The sequence below is a fragment of the Macrotis lagotis genome, chromosome 3 (genome assembly GCF_037893015.1).
Source record: "Macrotis lagotis isolate mMagLag1 chromosome 3, bilby.v1.9.chrom.fasta, whole genome shotgun sequence".
NCBI classification, from domain to species: domain Eukaryota; kingdom Metazoa; phylum Chordata; class Mammalia; order Peramelemorphia; family Peramelidae; genus Macrotis; species Macrotis lagotis.
Window position 1 is genome coordinate 71821629 of NC_133660.1, and position 12176 is coordinate 71833804.

General features: G+C 35.7%; 1 protein-coding gene across 2 annotated transcripts in view; it reads right to left on the reverse strand.

Annotated features, from left to right (window-relative positions):
• Positions 1-12176, reverse strand: part of WWC2 (WW and C2 domain containing 2) — a 252848-nt gene that overhangs the window by 7587 nt on the left and 233085 nt on the right. For both annotated transcript variants that reach the window (XM_074228913.1, XM_074228914.1), the window contains exon 22: positions 6412-6539. In XM_074228913.1, the coding sequence (XP_074085014.1) occupies positions 6412-6539 (128 nt within the window). The remainder of the gene's footprint in view (positions 1-6411; positions 6540-12176) is intronic.

The following is a 12176-nucleotide window of genomic DNA, read 5'->3' on the forward strand; positions in this document are numbered from 1 at the left end:
AAGAAAGAAGCAAGGTAGATTTCAGAGGTTAAAATTGGAGACCAAAAGAAAATAAATTATGAGGATTGCAAACTCATCAAGGATAGACATTGACATGAACTGATACTGAATGAGATGAGCAGAACCAGAAAAACACTGTATACCCTAACAGCCACATGGGGGTGATGATCAACCTTGATGGACCTGCTCATTTCATCAGTGCAAAAACCAGGGACAATTTTGGGCTGTCTGCAGTGGAGAATACCATCTGTATCCAGATAAAGAACCGTGGAGTTTGAACAAAGTTCAAGGACTATTCCCTTTAATTTCGAAAAAACAAAACAAAACTGATATCCTATTGTCTGATCTTATTATCTCTTATTCTCTATGTTTCTTCCTTAAGAATGATTTCTCTCTCATCATACTCAATTTGGATCAATGTACAGCATGGAAACAATGTAAAGACTGACAAATTGCTTTCTGTGGGGGGTGGGGTGGGGGGAGGGAAGATTGGGGGGAAAAATTGTAAAACTCAAAATAAACAAAATCTTTAATATAAAAAAAAGGATAAGCATCGAATCCCAGTTTTTATGAAATTTCCACATCATAAGGCATCAAAACAAATACTTGAGTATCTCTTTCACATGTAGCCTTCTGAGTTAGCACAGAACTGAATGAGATAAGTGAAAGGTGATATATAACAGAAGGAACAGTACTTAGCTTAGAATGTGGAAGAACCCTGGGTTAGCATGCCAGTTTGGATGTTTCTGGTAGTGAGACCTTGGGTAAATCAATTAGCTTCTCTAAACTTGTTTTCTTATATGTAAGATGGGAATTCTTGAAATTAATTATGTCATAGGATTGTTGAGAGGGAAGAGTTTTGTAAACTTTTAAAGTGTTTTATAAATTTGTGTTATTACATTATTAGTAATAATAATAATGATGATGAAATTATATTATTATAATGTAGTAATGTTAATAATGTAATTTTCATCTTTATCTGAATAGGAATTCAGCTAGAATGTCTTGGGATAAGTCATTATCCTGACATCATTGTTTTATTTTTAACATTCTGCAGAGCTTTTCTAAGGTAGGTGCAATGAACACGTCTTTAGGACTCTCTGGTATTGGACAGGATGAGAGGGATGATATATTTTCCTCATTCTGCTCCCAAATACATTTGATTTCTTCTTTAATAGGCAGCTAAATGGATGGAATACTGGGTCTAGAGTGCAGAAGACCCAAACTCAAATGTGACCTCAGGTATTTACCAGTTGTGTGACTCTAGGGAAGTCACTTCTCTCTACCTTTTTCTTATCTTCATTTTAGAAGAATAATAGTATCTTGAATATCAAATAAGATTTGTAAAGTGCTTAGCATCTGGCACAGAGTAGGGCTTAATTAATGCTTACTGACTACTAGGTCACTATATTTCAAAAGCTTTTTTAATTTGCATGTAGCTTTGAAATTGATAAGTATCTAAGATAGCAACTTCCATTAAAAATATTATTCTTAGGGGCAGCTAGGTGGTGCAGTGGATAGAGCATCGGCCCTGGAGTCAGGAGTACCTGGGTTCAAATCCAACCTCAGACACTTAATAATTACCTAGCTGTGTGGCCTTGGGCAAGCCACTTAACCCCATTGCCTTGCCAAAAAAAAACCAACTAAAAAAAATATTGTTCTTAAATGTTTAGAGATCTGTATTAAAACAGTGATTGTGGGCAATAGTCCTGAGTACAAAGATCCCAATTCAGTACAATTTATTTGTGAAAGCAAGCAAGAGCCTGCTATATACTTCTAGTCACCAGGTCATGTCAGATGAGATGTTATGGTAGGTGCTGAATTTTTACAGTTGGTAGTGATACAGTGCAAAATCTTTACTATTTTCTTCCATTATCTACATGAATTATAAAGATTATATAAAGAAAATGCCTAATTTCTGGTACTGATAACCCTCTCCTGAATTGTTGGGCTGAGTTCATGGGAATGTTCAAGAAGGACTTTTTAATTCCACTCTCAAATCTCAGCCATTTTATTGGCTCCATCCAGAAGTAAATTAAGGTCAGCTACATCAGACAAATCCCACAAACATGTATCTAATGTCAATCTTTGCTCCTGTTGGTAAAGTAATATCTGTTTGATTCAAAAATATTTCTACAAATTTTTAACCTTTGCTCTGAAAACAACTGCCAATAACTTTTCCTTCTTGTGATGAAGAACTATTAATCTTTCCATAGCTGCCTTAGGGAGAGGAGCTCTGTGTTCACTAATATTGTTATTATTTTGTTAGATTGTTTTATAAATTGGTTATGGTCCAAAAACATATATTAAGTATGACATAATATTTATATTGAGTATGATATAATGTACAGTTCTAAAGTATTTCTTTTTTAGGTTTTTGCAAGGCAATGGGGTTAAGTGGCTTGCCCAAGGCTGGATTTGAACTCAGTTACTCCTGACTCCAGGGCCAGTGCTCGATCCACTGTGCCACCTAGCATCTTTTTTCACTGTGGCCATATGATTTGATGTTATTCCAGTGCATCAAGTGACCAAAGTGACTCATCATTTTACACAGAAGCTATAATCCATTCTATTTATGAGATGCGATGATGGTTTTCAGGCTAGGAAGAACCTGATAAAATTTAAATTATCTCCCTGAAAGATGTCACATGAGTTCTATTGTTCTTGATGTCCCTGTATTGGCAACTGTGCTTTCAGCAGAAGACAGTTTTTTTTATGTAAATATCAAACTCCTGCATTTTCATATTTGGTTTTAATTTATATTTTTGTAATACTTGAATAAATCATGAGAGTAGAATTGTGTCAGTGGTCTTGAAGTAATTAATAAAGGCAATAGAAATGTTATGGCATTTGGCTTGTTCAATTATTATTGAACTGTCCTTCACAGTTGTGTAACTTGAGGTCATTTTTTGCTTTTCATCTAATATATTATTTATTTTAAGTGCTCATACATACTGAGTGTTTCAAAATTTTAGTACAGTATTAAGTTATTAAAATATAAATAGCTTAAAACTGTACTAAAACTTTGGAGACTCATGTATAAATGATAAAAAGCCGTGAATGCTTGGTATAAGGTATATAACACATACATGATAATTAGTCTATTTGAAAGGTTCACTGCTCTGATGTGAAGGAAAGGTAGGATTAGAAGTGTCTGAGAGAACACAGATATGTGTTTCTATACCTTGTAAGTAATTCATGTACCAAGTGAAGTATTTGAGCCAATAAATAAGGATTTCCCTCCTACTTTTCAGTTTTGAAGAGAAAATAGTGATTCTACCACTTGAACTCCCTATTCTGTCATTCATCATATTAAAAGTGAGCAAGCTTTTTCAGGGTTGGTTCAACTTGGGTATGCATTGTGTAAGATTTCTTAAGGTCCATTCAAGTAATTTTCTACATCCTTTCTCTCTGGTGGTTTTTTCTTCTCCTCTGAATTTTTTGTTCCTCAAGTTTTTCCTTTCATATTGAATTCTTTGTTGATCTTTGTGTTGCTTGAATGCTCTGTACTGTCCTAATTATTCAATAGTTAGAATTTCTATGATATACTAAGATTTATAACTGTGTAACTATAATCCTATTTTACCCTGAGACCTTAGGGAGGTAGGTGCTAATATTCTGTCTTATTGAAGAGAAAACTGGAGCACACAAGAGTTAAATGACTTGCCTAGGGTTACATAACTAGTTGCCAAATTTGAACTCATTTTCCAGTGACCCATTCACTCTGAGACACTCTCTTCTCTGTGATATTTTTTTCCCTTTAGTTTTTATCTCCTCATTCTGCTCCCACCTGTCTGACTACTTCTCTGTCTACTTTGCTGGATCTTCAAGCAGGTCATGCCCACTAACTCTGAATGTCTCAAGGTTCTCTCCTGAATTCCCTTTTCTTCTTTCTCTACACTATGTCACTTGGTGACTCAATTCCCATGGATTAATTCCAAGATCTACTTCATACAACTCAAACTTCTCTTGGGACCCCCAGTTTTGCATTTCCAATTGTTTACTAGACCTCTTGAATTAGATGTCCTATAGAAATTTTAAACTTAACATGTCAAAAAATAAACATTATCTTCTCCAAATTTAACTTTCTTTTAAAAAAATTTTTAGAAACAATTGGGATTAAGTGACTTGTCTAGGGTCATGTATCTGGCAAATGTGTGAGGCCAGAGTTAAAACTGAGGTCTTCCTGATTCCAGGGTAGGTATTCTGTCTACTGTGCAACCTAGCTGTACTCGAATTTTCAATTTATTTATTTGTTTGTTTATCTGTTTATCTATTTATTTAAGGCAATGGGATTAAGTGACTGACCCAAGATCACACAGCTAGGCAATTATTAAATGTTTGAGGTTCAATTTGAATTCAGGTCCTCCTGACTTTCAGGGCCAGTACTCTATCCACTGCACCAAACTAGCTGTAGCCCCATGAATTTTCTAATTACTATAAAGGGGACCATCATCACCTACATTCACAACTTGTACTTTTTCTCACAACCTATAGCCAATCAGTTGCAAATCTTGTATAGAAAGTATTTTTGTACCACCTTTCAGATATATGCCTCTGATGATCCAGACCCTCATCATTAAATGCCTGAATCTCTGGAATAAACCTTTTGGTTAGTCTCTTTGCCTCATCCCTCCCCACCCACTCCAGTCCTTCTTCCACTTGGCTATACAAGTGATCTTCTTAAGAAGTCTGATAATGTCACCCCTTCAACTCAATACATTCGAGTAGCCACCCATTACCTTCAGGATGAAATAGAAATTCTTCTATTTGGTGTTTAAAGCCCTTCCTAATTTCACTCCCTCCTACCTTTCCAATCTTCTTCCATCTCAAAAACATCCATGTACTCTAGGTCCAAGTGGCACTGACCTCTTTGCTATTCCTTAATAATCCATCACCTGATTTTCCACATTTCCACAAGTTGTCTCTCTTGCCTAATATTCTGTCCTCTCTTCTCTTTGACTTACTTCAAATCCTAGCCTGAAATCTTATCTTCCACAAACGCTAGTTGTTTTTATGTTGTCTCCTCCATTAGATTTGAGGTCCTTGAGAACTGGGACTTTTTTGCTTTTCTCTTTAGAGACTGACATATCATAAACATTTAAATGCTCCCTGTACCCACCTGACTTTTGCTTTTAATGGAATTAAAGGAATCCAGAATGTTTAATAAGATTTTGTTTTATTCTATCCTTCATGGTTCTTTTTTATTGAATTTAATTGAATAATAGGGTATTAAAATTTTCAACTGAGCATATCATACTAGATACTGCTCTACTCTCCTTGGTCCTTGGGGACTCTCTCAAGAGGATTCTGCTGTGGTAGTATTTGATACCTGTTCTTAGAAGTATTCCTCCACAGTTCTACATTTACTTTTTTAGGGTTCTTTTTGTAGCAAAAGCTACTAAATATTATATATTGTGTGCGGGCTTTGAAATATTTTTATAATTTCTGTCAACTCCTCCAGTTATTTTGGCTAAGATGTGAACCAAATAGGGTCAAAAGAGTCAGACACAACCGAAAATGACTCAGTAACAACAAAATCAAATATTGTGGAGAAAATGTGCTGGTTCAAGAAATTATATAATAATACTAATAATAATTATTATGGGAGATAGCTTATAAATATTAAGATTTAAAGGGGTAGAATAAATGAAAACCTTTTTAAGATTAATTGAAAGAGAAGCTATGGATGTTATCAAGTATTCCTTTCACTTTGACTTATTTAAATTATTGGTGCAAGGAAGAATATGTGAGGTGATGACCTAGATCACAATAGAACCTGGAAATACTTGGGATATTTGAGGATTATGTTTAGAACACCTGGGCCTTTTGTTCTTCCAGACAGGATAATGCTTGTTAGCTACTAGGACCATGGCTTTATCTTCATCTAAAAAAATACCTTCTCCTCCATTAGCATAAAACAAAACATCTGTACTTTCTGGTACCCAGAATCAGAATTTCTTTTTGTTTTATTTTGTTTTATTTTTGCAAGGCAATGGGGTTAAGTGATTTGCCCAAGGTCACACAAGTGGTAATTATTAAGTGTCTGAGGCCAGATTTGAACTCAAATTCTCCTGACTCCAGGGCCAGTGCTCTATGCATTGTGCTACCTAGCTGCCTCCTAGAATCAGAATTTCTTTGTGAAATGTCACAGGAAAAGCTTTTTTTAACAGAACCATGACGATAATTGGCATTTTACCCCCCTTTTTTGGGTTATTTCCATTTGGCAAAGTGACATATTTTAATCAAGAGCCAGGAGAAATACATCAGGTGCTAACACTAAACATCATAAATGATACCGACTGAAAGTGGATTCCTAGAAAACTCAGCCTGTAAGTTGCTCTGAAGTACTGAAAAAAAAAATAGGATGAGAATAAATAAGGTAGTGATGAACAAACAAATATGTACTACCTGAATGATTGCACCTGGAGGGGCACTTTCTGGCTCTGCTCCCGTAGCCGACACACATCCTTGGAGACCTTTCTCATCAGTTTCTCTGCATTCAAATCTTGCTTCTGTTCTTCCTTGGATTGCTCAGCCTGGTCAAAGGAGGAAAAAGATATCCGAAAAGTAGGTAATTAATTCCCAGGATGTAAAAGTTTGTGAACTGAGGTCAGTAGAGCAAGCAGATTAGAAAACCTCTATTTTCCCTCCTTAGGAGATTCATGATTAGAACTGATATGTAAAAGTCAAAGATTAGAGATGGAGACATCAGTCCCACTGAAATTTCAACATAATTAAATCTAGGAGAAGGAGAATGTGGCCACAACACATCTGGAAGAAGGGAAACATATGTCCTTACCAATTGTTAGCTAATATACACCTAAACTTGTGAATGCATAAAATATGTAAAGATGTTTCCATATCCATATGTAATTGTATCAGAGAACACACTGCAAATGAATAATGAATAATCATGAATAATCTTCTGTTTTACTCAGTCCCTCAAGCTAAAAGTTACTTTAAGTAACCTTTAAGCTTTCCTTACAGGATGTAACCCAAGTGAAGTGTTGACTGATGACCCCTTGATATGAACTGAAAGATTTGTGAAATTCAAACCTACTTGTGAAATCCAAACAAGGGCTGTTTTCTTTTTTAAAATTAGTGACTATTATTTGCTTGTAGTCAAGGTGTTGTCAGTTAGTTCCCACAAACTAGCTTGTATCAAGTATGTAGAGAAGCTAATACTTGAATTGACTACTAGTTAATACTCCCTTAGTATTTGCAGATTACATTACTAATGCTGTGGGCTGAAAATATCCACTTGCCAATCAACAGTTCTTTATGTCCTGAATAGGCTTTAAGCTGTCCTCTAACTTCTCTGCCTTCCACCTCTATACCTATTGCTCCCATAAGAGGCACTTACCACCCTCTCTGCCTGTATGCAGAGTAAATGCCTCAATAGTTTAGGTCATTTTTGTCAATGAAACAGGCACTCTTTGACCTATGGCCAATATGTCTTAACTTCCTATGGGAGTAGAACTACCATTTCTTTAAAGCCATGTCGTCTTTCAAGGGCTTCATGTAAGTTTTCTTATTTGTTGTCTCTTTTGTGTCTGCTGCCCCTTCCCACAGGGCTTAATACTTCCCATAATTCTTCTGACAGGAAATGAGAGATATGAAACTTAAGTACACACTTTACTCTTAGTGCATGTGGTTTAGAAGTAGCTATGCCAATGGTATGCTATTGAAAGATGGAAATTTTTTAAAAATCCTTAATCTTCTCTCACCTGCTAAAGACTTCTCCAAGGCTAACTTTCATCTTATCTGTATGTTATTATTATTATTGTTATTATTTGCAAGGCAGTGGGGTTAAGTGGCTTGCCCAAGGCCAAACAGGTATTTATTAAGTGTCTGAGGCCACATTTGAACTCAGGCACTCCCTCCTTTTCAGTCTTCATTTGTGACAATGATCCACTTTTTAAATTCTTGACTCTGGATGACTATATATGAAACACTCCCTCATCTTTGCAAAGAAGAGAAATGCAAAAATGGATTAAAATTGTTCAATCAAATGAATATACCTGGTTTGTACAATTGCAATGAAAGGAAAAAAACAGAGAGTTGGCCAAAGAATTTAATATAATGCCACAGAGAACACACCTAGATTTAAAAAAATACTATGTTTAGATAATGGAATCAAGGATAATGTAAAAGATTGCAAATAAATATGTGAAATGTTGTTGTATGAATTATGTCCAGAGTAATAGAGATAACACCAAAGATATACAGACAACACACAGAAACACAGAAGATAAAAGTTCATTCCCAATAGATAGTTAGAACATCTGAGCATCTGGGGCAGCAAGGTGGCATCACAGTAAATAATGTTTGGCCTGGAATCAGAAGGACCCAAGTTCAAATATGACCTCAGACACCTCCTAGTTGTATGACCCTGGGTAAGTCACTTCACTCATTTACCTCAGTTTCCTCACCTGTAAAAAGAGCTGGAAAAGAAAATGACAAACCACTCCAATATCTGCCAAGAAAATCCCAAATGGAATCACAAAGAATTGGATACAACTGAAACAACTAAACAAAGCTAATGCAAGTTGCAGTTTTAAATAAAATAGAAACTCTAAGAGGCAGGTAGGATAGAGTCCTGGACAGTATGGTCAACAGATCATGAAGAGTTGGATATGACTAAATTACTGAACAATTAAATTGAACTAATTGTGAGAACCATGTGGTACAGAGGATAGACCACCAGGTGTAGAGACAGGAAAGCCTAAATTCAAAGCTGGCCTTAGACAAATTTATTATTTATGTGACTCTAGGTAAATCACTTCACCTTGTTTGCCTCAGTTTCCTAATCTGTAAAATAAGCTAGAGAAGGAAATGGCAAATCTTTCCAGTCTCTTTGTTAAGAAAACCCCAAAAAAGATTACTTAAGAGTCAGGCATGACTGAAATAACAACACAATAGTAAGAGCATATAATTCTCAAAAGAACTGCAATTTCTTACGCACCATATAACTAATAGTAAATGCATAGCAAAATAATTCTGAGTTTTACCACACAACTAGCAAGGTAGCAAGGATGAGAAAAGAAGGTAATATTCAATATTGAAGAGGATGTCAAAGTACAGGCACAAATACTAACTTATTGTTAGTGGTACTGTGAATTAGCACAACCATTCTGAAAAGCAATTTGAAACTAAACTAAACTGAACTACAACTAAAATTACTTTGACCCATAGATTCCACTACTAGACATACCCCAAGGAGGTCATTGATTAAAAAGGTTCCTTATACAAAAAAAAATTTTAAAAGCATTTTTTTGTAACAAAGAACTGGAAATAAATGTCCATCAACTGGAGAATAGTTAAACTGTGGAACAGAAATATAATGAAATTTTACTGATCCACAGGAAATGATGCATATAGAGTTATATGGAAATACACTAACTAGTACAAAGTGAAGTAAGCAAAACCAAGACAACCTGGTATGACTATTATAATGGAAATGAAAAGAACAATAACATGCTAAAACAATCTAGTAGTTAGTTGGACACCTAAAAAGGATGGTCCTCAGGAAGAGGCTTTAAACATATGGCTCTTAACACCAAGTGGTCAAAACCAGATTCTTATCTGATTTTACCATGTTTGATGTATTAATTCAAAAAAAAAAGAAAAAATTTATGAAAATGTGGGTTTTTTTTTTTTAGTTAATATGCAATCTGTAGCAATCTTTTTTGGGATTAAGAGACTTACTCAGGGGTCACATAGCTAGTAAGTATTTAGTATCTGAGGTCAAATTTGAATTCAGGCCTGCCTGATTCCAGGGCCACTCTATCCACTGGGCCATCTAGGTGCCCTTTTATGGATGCAGCAATCTTTATGTATGCTTTATTGGCCTCCATTTCTATTTGAGCTTGATGCATCTAATCAATGATCAAAGATGAAGCTATTTAGCTATAATCACTTTGGGCAGCTTTTCCAAAAGTGGTGAGAACTTTGGATTCCTTTGGTCTCTAGAATGACTTATTTTAGGTCTAACTGGCTCTAATATGAGAAATGAATTTCATAAAACTGGTTACATTGCCATGTTGTAATCATTAATTAGCAGAGAAAGGGGGCACATACTTATTATGGAAGGCCTGTGCTAGACCTTAAGTTGTTAATATATACAACTATTTTTCCAAGAAGTGTTCAAATTTTCTTCTTAGTAAACTGGTGATAGTTTTGGGACTTGAGTCTCAAAGAAATATTAATTTTATAAATATGCCACTTTTAGGAGAAAAGCAACATCATAAAATAACTTGTTCAATATCTACTTTTCCTGGTAGAAAGAAAAATTTTAAAGTATAAAGTATTCTGATGATAAAAATTAGCTTTTACATAGTTCTTTAAAGTTTAAAAACATCTGATTTTATCTTCACAACAATCTTGGAGAAGAGTATTCCCAATTTATAAATGAAGAAATTAAGGCAGATGGAGGTTAAGTGACTTGCTCAGGGTCACTAAGCTGATGCAGCTAAATCTGAAGTCAGGTCTTCCTGTTCAGCACTTTATCCATATCCACCGCACCATCTTGTTGCCTCTAGTGAAATGCTTCACCTTCTGTTTGGGTGTATCTAAGAACTCTTAAAAGAATGCCATATATAATTTATTAGATTGATAATACCATTTGAAAGTACAAGAAAAAAATCAGAAAAGAAGGGATATTTTCACTGGATAAAATTAAATAAGAAAGTCATAATAGTTTTCTCTAAAGAAATTATTTTTATCAGAAGGGTAGTTTAAGAAACTCAGAAAAAGCCCACCCTCCAATCTTTATTTGTTAAACTCTATCTATCTGAAAGAAATTTTGGTTTACACCCCTCTGCTTGGAACAACTCTCAGCCTCTCAAAAAGAAAGCTGGGTGATTGATGCTGATAATTTCAATAATTAGCATTTTTGTGATTACTAGAAAATTACTTTGAAACTAGGTTTCATTTGTTTGAAACAGAAATCCCTTGTGACACTCAACTAATGAACAAATCCATTTTAATTAACTCTTGTTATACTATCAGGAGCAGCTCACCTGCCTTTGCTTCTATAAAACTGTGCTCTCCAACCCAGTGGTTGTGGATAGCAGGAGCTGAAGGCAGAGGACTTGGGAGAAGGCTCTGTAGCTGCTGGAAGCTCTCTACTCCCTTCTAGTCAACTAGACCTTGTGCTAAAGGCTGAGGGCTCATAGGCATCTATTTACTGCCCTTGTGGAATCTCTGTGCTAAGGGATCTGTGTTGCAGGAACAACAAAACAGATAGATTGGTGAGGAGTTCTAGTGAGACAAGTCATCCCCAGGAGAGCCTACAGCCTGACTTATTCAACATATAACTAAAGGAAATCCATTATTGCTGTTATTGTTCTTCCTTTCTTCTCGAAGAGGACCAATGACATCAGGAGGATAATATTTTGACTTGCAAGTGAACTGGATTTAAGTGAGGCAGGACTGTGCAAAGTGATCAACCTCAGATAAAAGCTAAGGAAAAGAAAAAGCAAAGGAAACTCCTAACTCAGAGAGTAACAGGGAAGACTAAATTAAGATGGAGGTGAAATGTAGTTGGGAAATATTTTACAAAATAAAAAAAGGTATAATAAAACACAGATCATCACATTTTAGAACTAAGTCAATCTGTGGTCCATAGGGATCCTTGTGTGTGGATTAATAGCTTCTATTTCTCTTTAAGTTTGACACCCAAGACAATACCAAGGATAAAACTCCAGAAAAGAATAATTCCGTATTAACTGCAAGATGAATCTTGGGGTGGGAGGTTGGGGAAGAAACATGAACATTTAACTACTGACACTTGGGATTAGGTTACCTCCCAAATACTCAGTATTCAAGACTGGCAGGAAACCAACAAAGGACCTGGGCTGAATGCATGTAGGCATGTAGAGAGGTTGTATGATACAGTGGAAAGAATTCATTTGCCACCAGCTGTTCTGCTTGGTTCTCACTCCAGCATCATCATCATGCATCTCCCCTCCAGCTTAAGAACATCACCAGGAAACTCATCATCACAGATTGCTTCAACTTCAGTCCTCACGCCTCATCAGTACCCTCAGCAGCTTCTGCCCTTCTGATTAGAAGAGGGCTGGAGGGCAAAGCAAAAAAAAAACAGAAACAACAACACCCCCCCCCCCACACACACACACACAACCTCATCCTAAAGCTTTCCTTTATGGAGG